We start from the raw sequence: 24,099 nt of genomic DNA, 5'->3' as shown, positions 1-24,099 counted from the left end.
TACATTTGGGGGGCCAGCACGGATCTATAATATGATACTTCCATGCTCTAGAGAGACGCACATCGATTCAGTATTCTGATACTGACGCACATGGCGTAGCCTTTCTGTGACTGACCGCTATCTACTGACCGTATAACATTCAGGTTAAAGCCTTTTTGTGGATGGCAGGATTACATAATGATATGGTCTCTAATTGCACACACGGCAATCCTATTGGATGATCTGTATTGTATACACATAATAGACCTAAGTGCAGCTGTTTAGCTCAAGGCACTATAAAGCACCAGAAATAGCTACTAGACAAAGTCTCATGTCATCGCTGAATGCAAACAATGAAATGAAAAGTCGTGTATACAGCATAATGAAGGCAGGGCTCATGCATAGAGAAGTGAGGTGCACCTGCCTGTTGAACCAAGCGTCGCTGACCATTCATTACATACAAAACCATCAGAATTATAGAGTTAAACTGTGTTTGAATTCGCCTGCAGATGTGGCATTACCTTTCTTCTTTTGTTGATGAGATGCGCGTGGACAGATTTATTTAAAGTGAAAGAAGGAGAAAAGGGGTGAGGGGCATGGGGGCGGAGCAAGGCTTTACTACAGTGTGGGAAGCAGCGCTTTTGGTGAAGAGCGGGCTCCAGCGTAGGATGCTGAGCCGCGGCACTCTGAGAGATCAGCGCACAAACACACACATCTGTTTGAAGACTTCAGGTAGGTCTCGAACTTCAAGTTTTACCTGCTAGGGAATGCGGCATAATCGCAGAAAACTCCTTACAAAGTTTATATTAATAGAAATTGAATTGAATAATGAAAATAAATTAGCATTTCGTTACTAACACTATCGTTATCCAGGAATACTATGTTTTAGATACATTTTTGGACATGATGATTGTTGTGTTATGCAGCCATTAACAATAAATGCAAAAGTATGTATGAATACATAATGATGCCCATAAGGAATAGATTTAATTACTACAAGACATGCTCTGAGTGGATCTTGTTTCAACTACAGTACAGCTTGCTTTGCCCTGCAGGTGACACACTGAGTAAAAATGTATGATGTTATTAATTTAACGCACATCACATGCACGTTTTTCATCACACTAGAACTGCGTTTTGAAGCTTTTTATATCCTATTTGTCTTGTGATCCCTAGTAGCTTACCTGTGTCCTAAAAATGTATTTAGATAGTGGGATGTGATCTGTCTGATGCAGTGGATGTGGAGTAATTAAGGAGGCCTATATTGTGTGAAAGTGATTTGCATCAAATTGTGTGTTCTTGATTTGCTCCATTGTCCTCTACCACGGTAGGATTGATTTCCACTTCCCACTGTAGGTTCCCATGCTCCTTGTATGGTTGTCTAATTCCCTCCTTGACCATTGTAATCATCCTTATCGACTCTGGATGATGGTGCGATCCCTGGGCAAGGATTATTCAGCCCGTTGAGAGCCCTGCAGGTGCTGACCTATGTAGCTATAGTGCTTGAGCTGAAACCATTCACGCCAACTCAACAGTCTGTGGTGCTGAACTCAGGGGCAATGTTTCTATCAATCCACTTTCCCCACATCGCCATTTAAAGAAAATAAGATTTAGCAATCTGGTCTTGATTGCTGTGGAAATCATTCTGTAAGGATCTTATGGAACCATTATGAAAAAGTTTGACTTTTCATAAGCATGACCCATCTTGGCTCTAAGATATGAGGTGAACATGTTCAGATTGTTCAAATCAAATATAGCTCTTATGGATAACAATTGTAATGCTGATTTATTCTTAATTACAAAAACACTGGATATATGAAAAGACAGAACGGGCTAGCATGAGTATCTCATTTGGGTTGCCAGTTTAAATGTTGAAAAGTTTTGAACCTAAAAGAATTCTCTCTCTCTGATCTGAATGGTTACTACCTAAACCAGCACATGTGGCCAGGGGAGGTTCTAGGCACAGGCCGACAGGGCAGACACCTGGGGTAGCATTTCATGGGGCATGAGCACCTGGAGAGTAAAACCAGTGGCAACTCAAGTTCAGCTGTCATTGTGATACCCTTTTCAAAACTGTATATGAGTACAGGCTGGTCAGGAGCACTTCCAGAATATTCTTGTTTACCCCAGCAAAATGCACATAATCTTCTGGGGAGCAGCCCAGACTTCAACTTCAGGTAAGCCTTGCTAATGCACATCTTCCAAGATACAGGTTATTTAATTTCTGCACCTTTTCCTGTCAGACTTGCCTCTTTAATCAAAAGACAGTGTCAGAGCTGGGGTCAACACTTTAACCTAACCAATTAAAAGATAAATTAAAATTGATGAATTTTCACCTATGAGGTTGGTTGCACATGAGCACCCATTTGTAGGGTTCAAATGTAATGTCTGCACCTTTGTTATGTCCCAATGGTTGAGATATTGTGGTGCTATGCATTTAAGAATTGTCACATTATAGGAGCAGCTCATCATCGCTACTATCTCTCACACTCATGGGATACAGTAGCCCGCTGTCAGACCTTTGTAAGGTGTGTATTTGAATCTATGCTGTTGGCTGTAAGGACAAAAACAGTGTAATTTTCAACATAATATGACAAAAAATAATTGTGGCCAAATACGTTCAGGAGATGGGCATATATATTTATAGGACATCAGTTAACATGGCAACTAGGTTTACCACAGCCAGACAATAGAAGACTTGTGAGACTCTCAGTTTTAGATTTTTTTTTAAGTATATAAGCAGATTATGTATGTGATCACATTACATTACATTACATCCCTGGTGGGGTGATAATAATGTAATGCACTTTACTCGTCAATCTAACAGCACAGAGCACTTAGACAACATCCTCCTCCACTTTTACAATAGCTTTACATCACGCTGTTTATGAGGTGAAAAGATGCTGATTGTTGATACTGTGTAAAAACGTAAAGCATGACATACATGAAACAATAAAATGAGTGGAAGTTTTAAAAAAAGAACCTAAATATATATATTCCCTTAAACTTTCCATTATTCATAATGTAACTCCGCGTTTATATAAGTCTGCAATCCTTTTTTTTACTTATTACACCAAGTGTAAAGTACTCCAGCAATTCTTTGAATATGCTTCAATTAGCAGCAACTTGAAATGGATCCAGGAAGGGTATTATTATAAAAATATTATTGCTTAATTTATATCACAGTTGAAAATCTCAGCATACAATCAATCTTCTTTCCATTTACTGTTCATTGATTAACAGTGTTGGGAATTGTTTATAGTGAGATATTGTTATTCAATGGAAATTCATAATTTGAGGCTATGAAACACAGATGACAAATTTTGATTTTAATTATTTAAAAGGCATAATTTTCTATTCGTGGCATTAAAAAATACAATTTGGCATATATCATCATAATAAGCTATGAAGGATTGAAAGAAGTTGATGGATTTTTTATTAATTTCTTTCCTAGTTATCACTGTTGCTCATATTTTCTTCTCTCTAGAGTCTGTGTAATCTTATGTGGATTTTAGTGTTAATCACTGCTCTGCACCATTATCATTTCTTCATCACTTTGGTTCTCCCAGGGTGGTCCTGTCTGTAAACAGAACATGAATCAATACAGGTTCATGTTGGTGCTGATTTGTCGTTATATCATCTGTCTTGCACTGACAATCACGCCCCTCAAATCTGTATCCCACACCAGACTATAATGTGGCACAGGGATGCCTGGAGTGCCATGGTTTACTGATTCATTGCTTTTCCGCGTGTGCTTTAACAAAACTGTTATACTAATTATTGGTGCTCTTGGACACCTATTCCCATACAGAGGGCATAAACAAGCAGAGAATATTTTGGACATACACCCTTACAAACTGAAAGCACTCCAATATATTCCATTGTGAAATTTGTCCAGCAGCACATTGATTCTGCAATTGTGGTACAGGCGTCCTTTGATGGTATTTCACTGTATGGCAGTTCATGTCTTCATTTTGCTTTATTTCAGAGTTTTGTTGAGCTCTGCCTCCTTTTTTCTGTTTATTTAGGGCTTGGTTAGTTCATTGTTTATTCGGTAATTTACTGAAGCACTTAAGTGTTAACTGTTTTAATTTCCTGGTTAATTAAAGATGGTGCAAATTCAGTTGTGGAAAGCCAACTCCTTTTTGATCTGGCATTTTTTATGGGTCCTTGGTCCTTGACTTGCCTTATTATAAAGATCAGTATAGTCATACAACGTAGCCTCTATGATGGTCTATCTCTAGCTTTCATCACAAACAGGTCCACATGTATGTATGTAAGGGTTAATACTCCCACAGAGTCATCAGACACAGGATAAGGAGGTGGACATGTTTCTCTGCAGAAATAAACCCCATAAGCTGCTTCCAGACTCGAGCGCTAAGCCTGCGCTAAGAGGCAAAGAGGAGGAGGATAAAGCAATGTGAATCAATGCTTCGATGCATGATGGATGAGTGAAAAGATGCTTGGTGAATCTGACGTAAGCGAGTGGGGAGCTCTCCGTCACAGCTATGGGGCTCCATGAGGGTGAAGAGAGGCAGCAGGCAGGGAGATGAGTCTGTATTTGTGCCCAATTCAGAGTGTGCTGCCTCCTCAGGGAATGTTCCGTGTACCGTAAATAACAGGGGAACTTGCTTTTATTTCATGGACCTTATTTTAGAGCCCTGACTGCTCAACTTGATTGAAATGTAGCTTATCAGATAGTATCACATAATGATTAAAAATATATCTGTCATTATTATTTTAACAACAGGTGTTTCAGTGATCAGCCCTAAATATGACTAAAGTGGTCCAGCCTTCTTGTGCCATGATTTGCACTCTCCATTTACAATTGGCAGTCACCAAATCCTGGAAATTAATCTTTCAATTTATGAGATTTTTTTTTATCAACTGACCCCAATGTTGTATTTACCTATTCATTCTCAAAGACCACCAAATCATCTCACAAGTCTCAAAGTGTGGGAAAAGAGCAAGTGGAAGTGACATGATTCTTTTTTCCTGAATCCACAATGATTATTTGTGCTGTGAAATTAATTTTCAGTGTGTATAAAGTATGCAATCAGGCATCCATCCATCCTTCCATCCATTTTCTTCCGCTTATCCGGGGCCAGGTCGTGGGGGCAGCAGTCTAAGCAGGGTCTCCCAGACTTCCTTCACCCCAAACATGTCCTCCAGCTCCTCTGGGGGGACCCCGAGGCGTTCCCAGGCCAGCCGAGAGACATAGTCCCTCCAGCGTGTCCTGGGTCTTCAACGGGGCCTCCTTCCGGTGGGACATGCCCAGAACACCTCACAAAGGAGGCGCCTAGGAGGCATCCAGGACAAATGCCTGAGCCACCTCAGCTGGCTCCTCTCGACGTGAAGGAGCAGCAGCTGTACTCTGAGATCCTCCCGTGTGATTGAGCTCCTCACCCTATCTCTAAGGGAGCGCCCAGCCACCCTGCGGAGGAAACTCATTTCGGCCACTTGTATCCGCGACCTCGTCCTTTCGGTCATTACCCAGAGCTCATGACCTTAGGTGAGAGTAAGAATGAAGACTGACCGGTAAATCGAGCCTCTTCACCACAGTGGTCCGACACAGCGACTGCATCACTGCCGACGCTGCACGGATAAGCCTGTCAATCTCATGTTCCGTCTTCCCCTCACTCGTGAACAAGACCCTGAGATACTTGAACTCTTCCACTTGAGGCAAGGACTCTCCACCCACCCGGAGAGGACAAGCCACCTTTTTCCGGTCAAGAACCATGGCCTCAGACTTAGAAGAGCTGATCTTCATCCCAGCCGCTTCACACTTGGCTGCAAACCGCCCCAGTGCACATTGCAAGTCCTGGTTTGATGAAGCCAACAGGACAACATTGTCTGCAAACAGCAGAGATGAGATCCTGTGGTTCCCGCCCCGGACCCCCTCCAGCCCCTGACTGCGCCTAGAAATTCTGTCCATAAGTACAATGAACAGAACTGGTGACAAAGGGCAGCCCTGGCGGAGTCCAACATGCACCGGGAACAGGTCTGACTTATTGCCGGCAATACAAACACAGCTCCTGCTCCGGTCATACAGGGACCAGACAGCCCTTAGCAAAGGGCCCCGAACCCCATACTCCCAGAGCACCCCCCACAGGACACCACGAGGGACACGGTCGAATGCCTTCTCCAGATCCACAAAGCACATGTGGACTGGTTGGGCAAACTCCCATGAACCCTCAAGCACCCGATGGAGAGTATAGAGCTGGTCCAGTGTTCCATGGCCAGGATGAAAACCACACCTGGATCCGAGGTTCGACTATCGACCAGATTTTCCTCTCCAGTACTCTGGCATAGACCTTTACTGGGGAAGCTGAGAAGTGTGATTTCCTTGTAGCTGGAACACCCCCTTCGGTCCCCCTTCTTATACAGAGGGACCACCACCCCGGTTTGCCAGTCCAGAGGTACTGTCCCCAATCTTAAGTGCAATCATGCACTTAAGAATATTACATATTCTCATGCAGCTGAACTGCCTTCATGTCCATTTAGTTCATGTCAATTTGCCATGCATTTGCATTTGGTGCTGACCATGTGTGACAGATCTCCTCTCAGCACTGGCTTTCAGGGACTACTTGCATGTCATTTTATATTAATGCTGTAACATGATAAAGCCTTTACTTAACACACATTGCCTTTGTGTGCTAGTTCTTAAAATTGTTCTTTAAAAATGTGTCTTCTTGATAACCAAGTGTGCAATACCCATAATACATCTCTTCCACTCTGACACCTATACACCTGCCCCCAGGGCTTATTCTGCTCACTGTCAGCTCACACCACAAAACAGGGGTAAATCATACCTTCATGAATGGACGTTATGTAAGAGAAGGTCAAGGAGAAGATTTACAAAATGCTGTTGTGTGCTTATAGGAATTATAGACCTAACATGAGCATCTTATAATTTTCCTTGACATTGTTATTGTTATGTGTAAATGTATATTAGCTGCCATTACATATTGTGCACATCTGTATAAACATGCATGGCTGCAAGGGAGACTAAAAGAAGAAGTTTAATTAGTTTCTTTTATTTGTTAAAAAAATAAATAAATATATTGCACCCGTTTATATCAAAATAATTAATTTCCACCAGCAGTTCCTGCAGAGGTTGATATCATAAATACCGTACATGTCAGTAAAATACAGTGTATACTTATTCATTCAGTCAATCAATAAGCAGTGATGGGAAAAATACTTTGAAAATGTATTTAGTTATAGAAAACTGAATACCTACATTAAAATGTATTTTGTATTGTAAATTGTGCCTTTTTGTCCCACTGTTTGTTATGCATTAATATATTTCCAATTAGAGAATGAAAAATTATACATGCACTTACTCCAAGAGCTATTTTTTCTGACTAATACCATGCAGTTCAAAGTACATTACATGCTGAAGTATCACCACATATTCCTTTTAATTTAGGAAAGTAACTTCTGAATACCACCAAGTGAAAGAGTTTTATTTGTCAAAATTAGTATTCAGAATATTTTTTTTTTTCATACATATATTCAGTTGCTTCCCAGTATTGTTAATCTAGTCCCATTCAATATTAGTCACCACATCCTTACATTATTTATTGACATACAATTCATGTTTCTGCAATCATACAAGGCAGTTTAATGTGTACATGTTTGTTTGGTTCATAAATTGTACAAACATTCATAAATTGTACATGATATGATTTCATGATCTTGTAACACAATAAATATGCTATGCTAATTGCTAATAAAAAAAAATGTCCCATTGGCTAATACTAGGGTGACCAGATTTTCAAAATCAAAAACTGGGACATGCTAGGTTTGGGGCGGTTGGTAATGATAAAATTGTGAAACAAGTGCATAATTAAGGAAAACACCAGGGACATTTCTTGTATAAAACTGACCAATCAATGGTTTTGGATAAATCTGCTGGGACAGGGGGCAAAACTGGGACTGTCCCGGGTAAATAGAGACATCTGGTTATAGCTAATACAGCTAATACAGTACAGATAGGGTAAGAAGAATGCATGTTAATGTATTAGTGGAAGGGCAGTTGATTTATACTAGTCAGTCAATACACATATTTAGACGTGTATATAATATTAAATAAATATGTCAAAATAAAATACTGGAAAACCTTATTTTAATGCAATACTCTCAGCTGGTGCCCACTGACCCACTTTGACCCTTTTAAGTACATAGAGCATTAACTATTCACTCTCTTACATAATATACAGTGGTTTATATATGAAATCTCAGCTGCCTACTCAGCTGAATGTCCATTTGATTGTACTGGTTCAGTAATTACTCTAAATCTCATTTCTCTTTGCTTAGTTCTCATGTTTCTACAATCAATACAGCAACATCCTGTGTCTTTACTGCAACGTACACCTCTCAGCTTCATTAAATCACACAACCCTGTTTATGGACACCACTAACACAGTCATGACTGACTAGTAAATGCTCACCTCACTGGTCATAATGTCTTGTTGCTTGACTTTCAGATTATCATAAAAAATACTATACAGTGTAAGGTACGCCCTCAGGAGATCAAGCTCATGGGGTGAAAATGGGGTTAATGTTATAGTGTAGAGCCATTTGTAAGCAGTTTGTGTCCTAGCTTCCTCTGAAAGGGTGACTTTGAGAATCAGATAGCACTGTCATGTACATTGATCTATTGTTAGATGCTCAGGTCACATGACTGCCGCTCAGAGCCACTACTGACCCCAACAAGTTATATACGTTATCTATGTAAGCTATAACAATATCTCACCATTGAGTAGACATGTCACTGAACATGAAGCTAATCCAGAGCTGGAAATTTGTCCAAGCAAAAACAAATTCTGTAATAGTTGTATTTCTACAGAGCTTCTGGGAAATTTTATTCACCCAGCAATGAAGCAATGCTATCCACCAGAGCATATGACTGAAGATGATGATTTCTTTATAGAATTGGTAAATCTAGAGTCCATCATCTAGATCTCTCTTATTGTGACAACTGTACAGGATGATACAAACTATGAAAACATTGTACACTGTCTCCAGAGAATGGAAAAATTATGCTCTATAATAACTGCACCTTGTAGAATCCATGCCCTCACTGTTGGGGCATGACCTATAGGTCACACATCTTTACCAATTAGGTTGTCCTGAGATTGAACTGACACTGTCAGGGTCTTAAATGAATGAGCTCACCCACAGCTCTGTGTCTGACTCTCACCTTAACACAGAAAACACATCTGATTGTTCTCTCCCCAAGGTTTTCCATATCAGCCAACATGACATTAACTTGTGCTATTTTTGCTTTTAAACTAGAATGACTGATGCTGTCCACTGTACATCTGCTACCATATTGCTCTGACAACTTAACAGCCTGAATCCACTTGTTAATTTGTTGCTTGCCTCAGATTTTAGGTTCTTGTTTCTAGTGAATATGTTAACTCTAAATTGTCAGTTGTCAACAAGGGCCATTGAGGGTTTCTTTTAACTGTACTTGTGTTAGAAGATAATGAGAGCACTTCTTAACAATGTCTCCAGGCATGTGTACAGATCCAACTCAGTTAACAGTTTTTTTCTCTGAGCAGCTGTGCAAGTGAGAAAGGTGTGTTCATTTTGTCATGACCACCAGATGTTTGGGGCTGTATTGTCCAGGGGCAATAACACAGCAGTAAGCATGGCTCAGCTAAAACAACCATGGCACAAATTAGCTCATATCATTTGTGTTTCATGTAGCACCTCTTCACCACAGTTGGACTGCTGGAGAATTCCCTCTGGCCATGTTTTATAAGTCACTGATGCACAGCTTTCAGCTCATATTAAATACATCTCACTCAATCTCAAACTTGACATTGAGGGTTATGACATACACCATACACGTGTGTGTGTGTGTGTGTGTATAAAATGTTATATAAAATGTGTTTCTATATATAAAATCTGTTTTCTCACCTTCATCCAGCTCAGGTCCTCGGGAGCCTGTGAGTTCTGCGCAGTATCTTTGCTGTTCCTAGTACTGCACCTTTCTGGACTGAGATGTCCGGATGTCCATTGTTTTTCCCGGTATCTGCTGTAGCCATTCTTCCAGTTTGGGGGCACCACTAATGCCTTCACTTTCCAGGCTTTCTCCAGCTCCTCCTTGAGCCTCTGGTATTTTTCTAGTTTCTTGTGTCGCTTAATATTGCGATGTCCACCACCACGACTTTGCTCTGTTGCTTATCCACCATCACTATGTCTGGTTGGTTTGCCCCCACCATCCTGTCAGCCTGTAGCTGGAAGTCCCACAGGATCTTGGCTCGGTCGTTCTCCACAACCTTTGGAAGGGTTTCCCACCTTTCCCACTTTGCACAAATGCTTCTGTACACTATGCCCGCCACTTGGTTATGTCGCTCCATGTATGCTTTCCCTGCCAGCATCTTACACCCCGCAGTTATTTGCTGGACTGTCTCAGGAGCCTCTTTGCACAGTCTACACCGTGGGTCTTGTTTTGTTCCGGTGGTTCGCCCCGTGAAGGGGCTTGTCCTGCCATGATGGTCCTCCTCTTCCTCTGGACCCCACTGTCTGAGACATTCTCTGAGCAGCTCATCTGTCGGGGCCTTGTACTTGATGTACTCAAGGAGCTTGGATGTTTCATTCTGGACAGTGGTTCCCACACTCACGAGTCCTCGGCCTCCTTCATGCCAGCTTGCCTACAGTCTCAGGGTGCTGAATTTGGAATGGAAAGTAGCGGGCGTAGCTGTTTACTGCCTGCGCCTTGTTCTTGTATATATACAGTCATGGATAAAATTGTTGGTACCCCTCTTATAATGAAAGAAAAATCAACAATGGTCACTGAAATAACTTGAAACTGAGAAAAGCAATAATAATTTTTTTAAAATCCTGACAAATAACCAATGAAAATCAGACATTGTTTTTGAATTGTTGTTCAACAGAATTATTAAAAAAAAAAAAAAAAAACTAATGAAACTGGCCTGGACAAAAATGATGGTACCCCTAGAAAAGATTGTAAATACTTGGACAACAGGGACATGTTAAACTTAGGTGTGTCCTCTAATCTGCATCACAGGTGTCTTCAAACTTCTCGTCAGTCAGTCTGCCTGTTTAAAGGGCGACATGTGTCATTGTGCTGTTTGGAGACATGATGAACACAACACTGAACGTGGACCAGAAAAAGAGAAGAAGAGAATTGTGTTAGGAAACTAGAAAGAAAATGATAGACAAGCAGGTTAAAGATAAAGACCACAAGCAGTTTGATGTTCCTGTGATTACAGTTACACAGTTCAGAAGTTTAAGGTCCACAGGACTGTAGCCAACCTCCCTGAATGTGGCTGCAAGAGGAAAATTGATGACAAATACAAGAAATGGACCATACAAATGGTAACCAAAGAGTCTAGAACAACCTCCAAACAAATTAAATGTGAACTCGAAGGGCAAAGTACATCAGTGTCAGATCGCACCATCCCTCACTGTTTGAGCCAAAGTGGACTTCGTGTGAGGACACCACTGTTGAAAGTAAATCATAAAAAAGTGAGATTGGAATTTGCCACAATCCATATTGACAAGCCGCAAAGCTTCTAGGAGAATGTCCTTTGGACAGATGAGACAAAACTAGAGCTCTTTGGCAAGACAGGTCAGCTCTGCATTCACAGATGCAAAAAGAACACTGTCCCTACTGTGAAACATGGAAGAGGCTTGGTTTTGTTCTGGAGTTGTTTTGCTGCATCTGGCACAGGGTGTCTTGAATCTGTGCAAGATACAAGGGAATCTCAAAACTATCAAGGTATTTTGGAATGAAATGTGTTGCCTAGTGTTAGAAAGCTTGGTCTCAGTCATAGGTCATGGGTCTTCCAACAAGATAATGACCCAAAACACACAGCTAAAAACATCCAAGCATGGCTAAGAACAAAACATTGGACTGTTCTGGAGTGGTCTTCTGTGAGCCCAGATCTCAATTCTCTTGAACATCTGTGAAAGGAGCTGAAACATGCTGTCTGGAGAAGGCACCCTTCAAACCTAAGACAACTAGAGCATTTTGCTCATGAGAAATGGGTCAAAATACCAGTTGATCAGTGCAGAAGTCTCATTGTCAGTTACATAAATCATTTGCTTGCAGAATTTGCCTCAAAAGGTTGTGCAACAAAATATTAAGTTAAGGGTACCATCATTTTTGTCCAGGCCAGTTTCATTATTTAGTTTTTTCTAATTCTGTTGAACCACAGGTGAAAAGCAATGTTTGATGTTTGTTGGACAATTTTCTGTAGATTTTTATTTATTATTGCTTTTTCTCATTTATTTCAGTGATTATTGCTGATTTTTCTTTCATTGCCAGAGGGGTACCAACAATTTTATCCACGACTGTATATATATGGCACAAAATTTTGAAGCTTATGGCAATTATGCATGAGTTAAATTTAGTATGTCAGTGTTATCTTACATTACAATCTCTTTGGAAACATCAAACGGATGCTAATTGGAAAATATTATAGCCAAGTTGAAAAAAGCAACTCCTTTCATCCTTTCAAAATGTATTGCTTAGGTAAAAAAAAAAAATACATGAATGCAAAATAATTGTATAATTTATATACACAGTACAGCAGAATGTCCTTACTTGCATTCATCCCCTCATTGGTCATCCTCATGGTCTTAATTTTGACATTGCCATATCTATTATCATCCCTCTTCCAATGCTCACTCCTTATGTGTATTTGTCCCACCCACATTTTGCCACTCATTCGCTTAACTCTTCTCCACACGATTTGATCTACGACCGACTCCACTTTCCTCATCGCCACACCCCGCACCCTTACTCCACATTGCCTCTCTGATTCACACATATGTTCAGCAATTTCTTTTGTGCATTTTATTTCTTTCCTCTATTTCTTCAGTGGTTTTATGTAATTAGCTAAAATTTCATTCTTAGTGCACTTTATAGTGTTTTTGTATAATATTTGTGACAGAATTTATAGCTGATGTCTTTAGAGCTTAGTGACCCCTGTGTGTGAGTGCAGCCATTGGAGATGGCAGATTTGGAGCTGCCTCTTACTCTGCGTGTGGGCGGTTGTGTTTTTGGTCTAGATTTGGAGAATGATGAACATGTCCAGCGCCCCTTTGGGAGCAGAGCTCACCGATGAGGAAAAGGAGATCATCAACAGTGTACTGGCTCGTGCTGCCATGATGGAGGCCATGGAGCAACAGAGGATAGAGTAAGATGATGTAAACTAATTCTAACATATCAGTTACCATACGCCTACAAAATTTTATGTATTTATTTAATTAGTTCAGTTCAAAGTAGCATATAATTAGATTTTGTTCATTGTAAACTGCTATATAGATCTAAAACTACATAATACTGTAATAGAAATTGGTCTAACGACTTTCTGTTTAAAACTCTCAGTGTTATTTCACTATGGCATGCCTGTTTTTATTGTCATAACTGACTGCAAGACAGTTTGAACCGTACATGTATGACTCAGTGTCTGAACTTTTGAGTAATCGTAAGTGAAGAGTATAGGGAGGTGATCGGGGTGATAGTCATTTTCTGTGTACTCGAGTCTTGAATGTAGAATGATGCAAGATGCATTAATTGAAATGCAACTTATGAGTAAGCTAATTTTGAGGGAACAATAATAAAAGGTCCTCTTAAAGTGTGAATGTCCATTTACATACAGTTTCAGTCAAATGAAATACAATTAAATACTTTTTGATCTGAACCATTGAAACAAATTCTTCTTTTCTAATCTACTGAAGATGAGCTGTAAGTGTCAGGACTTACAGAACATGTGTTTGCAGGCGCCTATCCACTCGGCTGGATAATATTAAGAAGACTGCATGTGGAGATGGCCAGTCACTCTGCCTTATATGTGGAGCTGGATTTGGACCACAGGGAGTCACAGCTGTCCTCTGTGCACACTGCAACAAAGTAGGTGTGCAGACCCAGCAGATGCATTCATTACTGTACACATGTAATCAGTGCAGTATGTAGTTCCTTGGAGGATTCCTATAGAGATAATACATGCCAAGCCAACCATATGCTAACTTCTTATGACTTATGACTTATGACTATTTATGGTGTTATGTTTCACCTTCTGTCTATACTGTCAATCACAAAACATAAGGTTATTGCTATCTTGACACTAGATGAAATATTTTCCAGTTACCTTCCATTTGAAAAGTAAATCTTTTCAGATCTGACCATGTATTTCTTTGCAGCACATGTGCAGTAAATGTGGGATCTACAGCAACAACAGGGCCAGCCCAATGTGGCTGTGCCAGATCTGCAATGAGCACCAAGAGGTGAGAAAAAACAAGGCTAATAAAGTCACAGTATTTTGTCACATAAACTATTTTTGAGCTATGGAAGCACTGAGAAGCACCCAGTTGTATGTTTATCTATGTTTGATCTGGCAAAATTACCTTTCATAGCTCTTAGTATTTGAAGTAAGCAATGAGTAGTCTAATATTTACAACAATCAGTACCATTTTGCACTTTAAATAGTTTTATTTATGTTACAATGATTTCTCTATATGTTTGAATGTATCGCAATATCAGTACATCGTTTGCCAGTCATAACATTGTAATCTATTAAATGTTAATTGGATGAGCAATTATACCATAAAACAATATTATGATAATTTTGATTGAGTCTAGTTTATAAATAACCAAATGGCAGTTGTGCTCAACATAGAGAGTTACTGACAGTTCTCCTTGTTGTTTTCAAGGTGCAGAAACGGTCAGGAGCTTGGTTCTTCAAAGGAAGAGAGCTGCAGCCTCTCCCAGGGCCCCTCCTGCTGTCTAAACCACGAGAGTCCCGCCATGAGTCCAACTCTGCTCCAGACAACCAAAACAGGACACAAGCAAAAGCTATGCATCATCAAGAGCCAAGTAACACACTTTTAAAATAATTTTAGGACATTGCTCAACTGAAATATACATTTTTTGTATTGCATGTAAACTTAACTGTCACACAGATATTTAAGTACATGGCCATACCACACTGCACTAAACCACACTTGACACATGAATATAAAGTGTTTTAACATTTGGTGGCACAAATGAAGATCTGCCAAGCTACACAAAAGCATGTCATTGTTTGTTATTGTCTAATGCCATGCTGCGAACCAGAATCACATCCATTATTTTCACGCAATGCATAACTGAATGAAAGCAAACTCCAGACCCCCCTAATCTTCTAAAGCTTACATAGAGAAAAATATTGCAAAAACAAACAAACAAACAAATAACACAATACAAAATGCAAAAAAAGAAACTATGCAAAATGTCTGATCTTAATCAATATTGTTCTGCCAAAGTGAGCAGTTGGTGTATATTGGAATGCACTATACAACTATGACAATGCCATGTAAATTACCCCAGTGTATTTAGGAAACTAGACTAGGAGGCATCATTGTCTCTGTTGTGACTCCTTAGAGGCTGGTGCTGAGCCGCTGGCCCTGCAGTCCTCTGGATCAGAACAATGGGAGCAGACGGCAAGAACAACAGCTGACAGCAGTAATGAGGGTCAGGCCTGTCCATCGGCAGTAATGAAAACAGAAGGACATGCGTTAGCCCCCAAACCTCCGCGGGCTAGTACTCAACAGGCACTCTGCAGCTCAGGTGGATATGCTGTTCAACAATCAACGCTATACTGAAAAAATCTTAACAACGCTTTACTCAGATGGGACACTATTGTTGTTAGTTATTTTGTTTTGACCTGTTAGTAAATGTAATCAAATTAACAATTTAAATTCTGCTATATATATATAGCTATATATATATATACACACACGAGACAAATATTAGGTCTTAAATGCTTACTGTGTTACAGATGTGCAAAATAAATGGTCACAGAGAGAAGAGGTCCTTGCATCTGCTGCTATGGAGGAAAAACAGCCTCTTGTGGCCAGTTCCATCTCATCCTACACTCCAGCTCCCAGAATGACTCCAGTGATGAATAACATTACCCACCACCCCCCTCTTGCAGAGACAACACACAACGATGACAATGAGTATGACTCAGACGATGCCAGTGAGTAATAACATTCCTTTGATTGATCAGAAATTAATGTGTCTTGTTACAACTGCTAAAACCTTTACTAATGATGGACACTACTTGCCCTTTTACTACATCCTTGGCTAATAACTACTTAGTACATAATTTACAAATATCAACACAACTGCTATACACATCTTGAAAAGTTGCCACAATAGAATAAAAAACTATTATTCTCCTTCTTGGATGTATAATTGTGTTTCTGTTCTGCAGCAACACTGGGATCACTGGAGTTTGATCTTCTTTATGAACAGGAGAGTCATACCTTAAAATGTTGTATCATCAAAGCTAAGGTGAAAAGACATAGCAAGTATTGTAACAGTATTAGAAATCAGTTGTGTTTGTTTCTCATCATTGTTTATATTTGAAACAGGGTTTGAAACCAATGGATTCCAATGGCCTCGCTGATCCTTACGTAAAACTGCATCTCCTACCCGGAGCTAGTAAGGTATTAACTTATTTTTTAAAGGTGGGCTATTTTGTACATTTTTATTGTCTACTCTCTCCAATAAAACATTTATTCAGTATTCATTCTCTTCCTTTTGTCCAAACCCAGTTTGGCTTTTCAGGCTTTATGTCCTAGACATAACAATACTTGTACCACTTTCCTATGATACCATAAGCTGAGCACCTTTTCTTTAGTCCTCGTACACTTTCATACATTTTGTTTTGCTTGTACGGACCTCCACATGATTGGATAAAATATAGAATAGATTCAGCTATTGTTCCACAGGTGCATATTGATTTGCACTCTATTCCCATGGTGTTTGCCTCCAGCCTTTCTGGACCTTTGCTGTTTGTTGTTGGCCTATTGTTCTGTGATGTGTCCATATCTAGCACTGTTCATGTATAAATGACAACATCACACTAATGTTGCTGAACATTTACTTTAAAACAAAAAAAATATAACAATAGTTAATTAATATGATATTATAGAGTTAAAATATAATGTTCGATTCGTAGTTGTAGCTGAATCCACAACAAGTGTCAGTACTAACTGCAGCTATAAGAAACTCATTTGTTGTTATATATTAAAATAATTAAAAGTAATATAATGACTTCAGTTGTACATAGGGTAGACGTAAAATGGGAACTGTAGCACACGAGTAAATAGTTGAAAATCATTTAGCGAGCATTATTAGTCCATTAATTATTTAATATTGAATACATTTTTATGAGTGAATGATATGATGAGTGATATTTTGCAGGCAAAACCAATTTTGTCTTGATTCACTGATCTTGAGCAGATCTCGATATATGCCTTTTTCTGTCTGCATAAGAACAACATTTCACCTAATATTATAATTTTAATAATTTCATGTCATTTATACTTTGCTTTGATATACTCTTTAGTCCAACAAGCTTCGCACCAAGACGCTAAAAAACACTTTAAATCCAGTGTGGAATGAGACTTTGGTCTACCATGGAATCACAGATGAAGAAATGTCACGTAAAACCCTTCGGTAATAATTTACTAATGCTTGGTACTGTTCCCTCCAATGTATTTAATAATTGGGTAACAATTTGCTTTGTTCCCAGGCTTTCAGTGAGCGATGAAGACACATTTGGGCATAACGAATTCATTGGTGAAACACGGGTGGCCCTCAAAAAACTCAAGTTCAACCAAAAGAAAAACTTCAATGTTTGTTTAGAGAGGGTGATACCGGTATTCAGTTTTTATTGCCATAAGAAAATATCTCTATTTGTCCCCATAAATAAATCTCACATATGAACTCCTCCCCAGGTGAAAAAGACTGTTGGAGGCTCATCTAGGGGCATGGCTTTGTATGAAGAAGATGTAAGTATAAGTACACACCAATAGGTTAGCAGGATATATATAAAACAATGGGAATTTGAAGAACTATCCAAATTTATAATCCACAAATACTAAACCTCATACTTTTTTGTAAAGAATTGGCTCTACAAGCTTATCATATTAAACTTGTGGCTTAAAGTTCTATTAACACAACAAACTGTCTTGGGGTTGAATAGTGGCACCACTTTCTGAAGCTGCTGTGGATTATGAGTTTAAAACTCATAATTATGACTTTTAACCCTCTCCAGGCAGGCATTACAGATTTGCAACAGCTAAATTCCAATTACCTACTTACTCCACATCCATATTTTATTAGCTTTTTTTACTCAGGAGCCTTTTCTCCCATCCATGCTGATAAATGTGGACGATGCAGACTGTGCAAGAATGGCTACACAAAAACAGCCTGCCAGAAGTGCAAAATACTTTTTTTGTTCACAAAGGATAAAAAAGTCAGGATTGTATATTACTACCCCATATTATAATTTTCCCCAAATATCAGATTTTTCCTGATACTAAACATTAATTTGAGCCTGAGAGGGTTAAAAATCCTAATTAGGACTTTTAAACTCAGAATTATGAGTTTAAAACTCATAATTATGACTTTCTATGAGGCTTTTATTTTTTATTTACTGGCGGAAATAGGCTTCCATATTATGCTGATGACAAAGAAGATGAAGAATTTTGTGCCAGTTTCTGTTACATGTGGATAGGTCTAGAATATTTACCTTAAACCAGGTAAACAAATTTGCACTCTGACTGTTAAACAGTTAATAATACGGTTAATATTAAGCTATAGATTTAGTTAAGAGTGGAGTGGAGCAACGTGGCAAAAAAAAAAAAAAAGAAGCTAGAAATCACCTGTGTAGCTGCAGTTGGACCCAGAACTAACATCATCGCTTAAAGGTGCACTGTGTAACGTCTAAGGAGGAGGGTCCGCTACTTGCTTGTTTCCATGGAGATGTTATTTATTTTCCTGGAATATTCCACAGTTGGGCATTAAGAATATCTCATTTTCAGTTGTTCAACTGCAGGTGTTTTATAGCTCAACGATATCTTTTAAAAACAGGAATTCTTACATGTGTAGCCTTTCTTCTCCATATATCTGACCATTAATGTGTCTCCATAGTGATTACCAAATTTATTTTCATACTATGAAATAATCAAGGCAAAACACTAATATCTCCATGGATCCTCTACCAGCAAAGTTACACAATGCGCCTTTAACAACTCTATAGGGATGACTGTAGTGATGTCACATGAATACAATTGTGTGACTGTGTAATGATTAATAATAACTTTTATGCATCAATACTACGCAATTGTACTGTTTCCTGAGTAGGCCAGATAATCACAGTATGAGCCTACTCAGAGCAGTATTAACATCATTAATGATTGCTGTTTTTTTTGTTTTGTTTTTTTTTAGCTGTATGATGGTGATGATTCTGAGGAGAGAGGACGCATTCTTGTATCACTGATTTATAACAGTCAGAAGAGCTGTCTGATTGTAGGTGTGGTCCGTTGTGCTCACCTGGCTGCAATGGACTCCAACGGCTACTCTGATCCTTTTGTCAAAATGTATGTATGATGTCTGTGTTGTATATCATGAATCACAATTAATTAAAACTCAAATTGCATAAAGTCTCCTGTTTATATCTTTTGAATGTTGTAGATGTCTCAAGCCTGATATGGGAAAGAAAGCTAAAAACAAAACACAAACAAAAAAGAAGACTTTAAATCCAGAGTTTAATGAGGTGTTGCTTTAAAATATCTCTCTTTACTCTTTTTTTTTCCCTGTTGTCTAACTCTGATTTTGTTGTGCTCTAGGAGTTCAGTTATGAAATAAAACATGGAGAACTTGCCAAAAAAACACTTGACATCTCTGTGTGGGACTATGACATGGGCAAATCCAATGATTTTATTGGTAAGTCTCATGTCTGGTCATGATGGGCTCCTCAGATTTTTCCCCATATTATAGTGTGCTTTGTTTTTGACAGGGGGATGCCAGCTGGGTATCCAGGCTAAAGGTGAATGTCTGAAGCACTGGTATGAATGCCTGAAGAACAAAGATAAAAAGATTGAGCGTTGGCATGTATTGTCCAATGATAGCTCAGTGCAGTTTGAGGATTGAAATCTCCTCCTTTACATGTAGCTATTCTTTTCCTTCTTCCCCTTAAAAAGTATATAAAGCTATCATAAGCTGTTCTGAAGCAACGTTTAAACTGTACTTAACAGATTTACATAAATATTGACTCTTGAGGTGCCCTGGCCACATCTTACAAACGAACATAGAAATATTACATGTAACAAAAAAGCTTATCCTAAAAGCTGCACTTACCTTAAAGACTTTATCTGGTTCTTTGAAGCCTTGTGTGAGTGGTGATGAACTATGGCTTCAGCCCAGATGCAAAGGGGGAATTCCCTCTGACCTCATTTCCTGTGCTGCTGCTGTGCTCCTGTCATACAACATTGTGTCTGTGTGATCAGCTGATACATGACAACATGTAGTGCTTGCATCATCAAAGCAGTCATTTTACTTGTGCTATTGTATAAAATATTGTAGTATCTGTTTATTTTCATGTTCAGTGTAACAACATGGATTATGTTACAGAGGTGTACAGGATGGACGATCATTGATTGATCTCCTAAACATGCATCTGCATGACATTAAGTGTAATACAGGATTAAACATAATTTATGTAATATATAAATCCTCATCATATCAATAATATATTGTTTGTTGTGTATATCATTATTTGAACACACTGATTACGTTGTGTTGTAAAATGACTGCACATTCTCCCCATGTTGTACATCAGATACTATAATAAACAATGCAGTATGACACATTTCTTTGTGATGATTTGTAAAGTGACATGGCACAAACTTTGTCTTAATCAGGCGAGGGTTTGACCAATCAGCTCAGACCGACACGCAGCTGCAAGGACCGTGAACTTTGAACTTTCTGAGATAAAAGTGCTCTTTTGTCCAACTAGGTGAAAGTTTGTGGACTTGTTAAACTTTTGCTAATTTTTTATGATCAAAAGAAATTAATAAATAAAACTAATATTTAAAAATATGATCACAACTCAAACAGATGGACTTTGTCACCATGTTAATTTGCCAGTTTGCCATTTACTATGTCACGAGACAATGTTAATGATTTTTTCGATTTTTTCTCACATATCACTCACTTCCATTAAAAATAGTCAGATTCCGTGACTACATTATTTGTAAATTATTCATTTTGCACAATGCGGTGGATTGTTTACAATATAAAATAAAATACTTAAATTAAATAGATAAAATATTATTTTGAGTGACATTTTGTGCAAGGCTTTTCAGACTAAGTGTACACTCTGTCTGCATTAGTCACATTTGCAGATTGATAACGCCGGTGGTAATATGGAGTTGTGATCAATAGAGTCACGGTCACTGTCAGGAGTGCCTGTCAGGAGAGACTGAAGCCTTTAGGCAGTATTTGATGGAAACTTGTCAAATATCACGTGACTACTTGATGATGCGCCATGCGTTTTAGACCTTAGACAACTAGTTTATCTACGCACCGGAACTCACCTCCCCTTTTTGTTTATTATTTAAACCAAACTCAGCTTGGTATCTGCCCTTTTCTGTCAGTCTTCACCACAGACACAGGGATTTTAAAACATCCTCTCAGGCGTTCTGTCTTCTGCGTTTCCAGCCGCGCGCACCATGACGCACGTCTATCCGGTGGTCGCTTTGACACTCCTCACAGTCAGCTTAGCAAATGCATCCTTCCTTTGCACATGGACTAAAGTTTTGTCAAACAGCGAAGTGCACTACAGTTTCTTGCGGGGAGACGGAGGGGGGTCTCTGCGGCTCTATCACAGCATCTGGTCATCACCAGGTACAATGCAAAGCTGCTCCTTCAGCGACAACAAAACAGTCATTCGAAAGTATACTACTTTGTGTCGGGAAAATAAGCAGGCATTTTCACACCAACTAGACTTGAGTTTTGACTATATGTTTGATGAGCAATGTACCTCCCTGGATTCTCTGCAAAACGCGCCCCACGAAGAGCACAGCTTCAAGAGAAGGCTAGTTAGAAGCACCAGTCAAGATGCTCTGTCTAAACCGCGCGTCAAGCGTGGCTTCATTGTCCCTGGAACGCTGTGGTGTGGCTCTGGGAACAAGGCACCATCGTATTCAGATTTAGGTAGGATACTTATTTTTGTTTTACAATAGTTTTTACAGTTTTATAATATATCCCTGAATTTAATATTTTCTTATATATGTAGGTGTGTTTTCAGGGACAGACAAATGTTGCCGTGAACATGACCAATGCCAAGACACCATTCTGTCCTTTCACTCCAAGTTTGGAGTCTTTAACAGCAATATCTTCACCATGTCTCATTGTGACTGTGACAACAGGTAAAATCATATTCAAATTTCTATATTATTTTAACCCACTGTCTTTGTTGCTTAAGATGCTCAAATTATTTCCTAGATTTCGCAGTTGTCTAAAGGAAGCTCAGGACAGCATTTCTGATGTGGTTGGTTACACATTCTTCAATCTTCTCAAGATGCACTGCTTTGAGTTCTCATACAGACTACAATGTACAGAGAGAAACTGGTTTGGGATGTAAGTTCTCACAGTGTTTGATGGTAATTCAGACCATTATATTTCTGAAATTAACTTTTTCATTGTAGGTGCAAAGAAACCAAAATGGCTCTTTATGCTGAGGTTCATGCTCCCACCTTGTATGTGACAGATACACTAGAAGATGTGAATAGCACTAGCCTCAACATGACCACCATGTCCACTCCTGTCTACAACATCACAGAACCACTTTACCCTATCATGTTAGAGTCTACTAGTCCCACACAGACTATATCCATCATGCCAACTACAGACACACCACTGAGGGCTACCACTGTATTACCCACAAGAGCGCCTAAACAATCTGTACCACTGTCGGATGCTTATATTACAGGTAATCAATGATGTACAGATCTGTTTCATGTATTGAATTTAATTTGTGGTGTGGTCGCATTGAACCTGTCCTTGTATTTTTATCTTCCAGAGAGGCAGAAGTCTTGTGCTGTCTTCAAGTATCTTGATGAATGTGAGAATAGGATCCTTCCTCTGCAAAGGAAATATGGCTTTCACAGCAATGAACCAAGGACAATGTACCACTGTAACTGCACCAACAGGTAAAAGAAAATTCTAGTTTTAAACAGATAAATTCAACTCTATTGTAAATATTTACTTGCAGTGACCCTATGGCTGATTGGAGTGGATTTGTATGTGCACAGACATGGTGTGATGTTTTGTAACTCAGAACTAGGCCACTCATTCACATAGTTACATAAGACACAGCAGCAAAGCTTTATAAATTTGAACACAGATGCATTTAGATTATATCTGAGGAGTGAGAATGCTTGTACTGCCTTCTCATGCATGTTGTTGATGTGCTGGTGTGACTATGCATATTATTTAGATTTATTTAGAGTTATTGTTATTGTCCTTGCAGATTATTCCAGAGTTTGGCCGCTCACCCGACCCTGACTGAAGTTAAGACTCTTCTGTTGGACCATGTCTCTCAATCCTGTTTTGTGTTACAAGACTGCACGGCGGGACAAATGTTAGTGAACCCTTTACGCACAAGCTCTGATATAATTACATGGCACCGCTCCAGTCAAACATCCTTTAATCTCTGTCTCTGTCCGCTTGGTCTCACAGCTGCAAAGTGGTAGCGGTTGGTACACAACTCTCTCAGGAGGCTACCAGCAGTGCACATGTGAAGGAGCAGCGCCATCTACAGGCGATGAGACTAAATGTCAGGAGACCAACTCTGAATAAGGCCACTAAAGACAGATCTACTAGACTTCACAGACTGTGTCTCAGAATGGCGTTGCCCCAAATCCACAAACGCAGAAGAAATCACACCAAGGAAACTAACAAAAAGAAACAAGAATGAGTATAAAGCACTACACATGCTGTGAGTTGGATGCAAAAGAATCTGCAAACTAAATACACAGTCCTACATGAAATAGCTTAGGTATCTTCCCTTTAATTCGATCTTGTGTCTTCAAGATAACTGACTTGGTTGCGGTGCGCTGAACTGTTTATCCTGACAGTGGGATGTTTTGTAATCTATAATAGAAAATACTGTGATGTTGTGTTTTCAGAGTTTAAAATACCTTCCAAAGATTCCATAATCATTTAAGTAATAAAGTTATTTCTGTGCTGTCACAACACCCATACCACATTACTGTCTGTTCTTATGTCAGCCT

The 24,099-nt window shown here is 39.1% G+C and overlaps 3 protein-coding genes across 4 annotated transcripts in view; all 3 read left to right on the top strand.

Annotated features, from left to right (window-relative positions):
* Nucleotides 1-4,403, top strand: part of clip1b (CAP-GLY domain containing linker protein 1b) — a 15,082-nt gene extending 10,679 nt beyond the window's left edge. The window contains exon 21 of the mRNA XM_055154146.1: nt 4,278-4,403. Coding sequence (XP_055010121.1) covers nt 4,278-4,403 — 126 coding nt within the window. The remainder of the gene's footprint in view (nt 1-4,277) is intronic.
* Nucleotides 636-20,620, top strand: rph3aa (rabphilin 3A homolog (mouse), a). Its single transcript, XM_055154057.1, has 16 exons — nt 636-711; nt 13,036-13,163; nt 13,750-13,879; nt 14,170-14,253; nt 14,680-14,842; nt 15,389-15,574; nt 15,786-15,986; nt 16,224-16,303; nt 16,384-16,458; nt 17,364-17,473; nt 17,550-17,676; nt 17,755-17,808; nt 19,250-19,401; nt 19,496-19,577; nt 19,651-19,747; nt 19,821-20,620. Exons 2-16 carry the CDS (start codon nt 13,045-13,047, stop codon nt 19,952-19,954), a joined length of 1,794 nt encoding a protein of 597 aa, XP_055010032.1. The 5' UTR covers nt 636-711; nt 13,036-13,044; the 3' UTR covers nt 19,955-20,620.
* A 737-nt stretch (nt 20,621-21,357) lies between these two features.
* On the top strand, nt 21,358-23,989 carry pla2g3 (phospholipase A2 group III). 2 transcript variants are annotated; one of them, XM_055153734.1, is made up of 7 exons: nt 21,358-22,018; nt 22,113-22,233; nt 22,310-22,444; nt 22,513-22,796; nt 22,887-23,016; nt 23,337-23,447; nt 23,546-23,989. In XM_055153734.1, exons 1-7 carry the CDS (start codon nt 21,535-21,537, stop codon nt 23,781-23,783), a joined length of 1,503 nt encoding a protein of 500 aa, XP_055009709.1. In that variant the 5' UTR covers nt 21,358-21,534; the 3' UTR covers nt 23,784-23,989. The 2 variants fall into 2 exon arrangements, with proteins under 2 accessions (XP_055009709.1, XP_020777346.1); XM_020921687.2 differs by having other exon boundaries at nt 21,359-22,018; nt 22,101-22,233.
* The last annotated feature ends 110 nt before the right edge of the window (nt 23,990-24,099 follow it).

Source organism: Boleophthalmus pectinirostris, unplaced genomic scaffold (genome assembly GCF_026225935.1).
Source record: "Boleophthalmus pectinirostris isolate CB_2022bp ecotype Guang Dong unplaced genomic scaffold, ASM2622593v1 HiC_scaffold_18, whole genome shotgun sequence".
NCBI lineage: Eukaryota > Metazoa > Chordata > Actinopteri > Gobiiformes > Gobiidae > Boleophthalmus > Boleophthalmus pectinirostris.
The sequence above is the reverse complement of the archived record's forward strand: the minus strand, read 5'-3'. Positions and strand labels throughout refer to the sequence as shown.

Bases quoted from the DNA above. Each gene is read 5' to 3' on its own strand.
- rph3aa (XM_055154057.1), top strand. From the start codon at position 13,045: ATGATGAACATGTCCAGCGCCCCTTTGGGAGCAGAGCTCACCGATGAG. The intron at 15,575-15,785 runs GTGGATATGCTG...ACTGTGTTACAG, and splicing joins ACAGGCACTCTGCAGCTCAG to ATGTGCAAAATAAATGGTCA. The intron at 19,578-19,650 runs GTGTTGCTTTAA...GTTGTGCTCTAG, and splicing joins TAAATCCAGAGTTTAATGAG to GAGTTCAGTTATGAAATAAA.
- pla2g3 (XM_020921687.2), top strand. From the start codon at position 21,535: ATGACGCACGTCTATCCGGTGGTCGCTTTGACACTCCTCACAGTCAGC. The intron at 22,019-22,100 runs GTAGGATACTTA...TTATATATGTAG, and splicing joins ACCATCGTATTCAGATTTAG to GTGTGTTTTCAGGGACAGAC. The intron at 22,234-22,309 runs GTAAAATCATAT...ATTATTTCCTAG, and splicing joins CATTGTGACTGTGACAACAG to ATTTCGCAGTTGTCTAAAGG.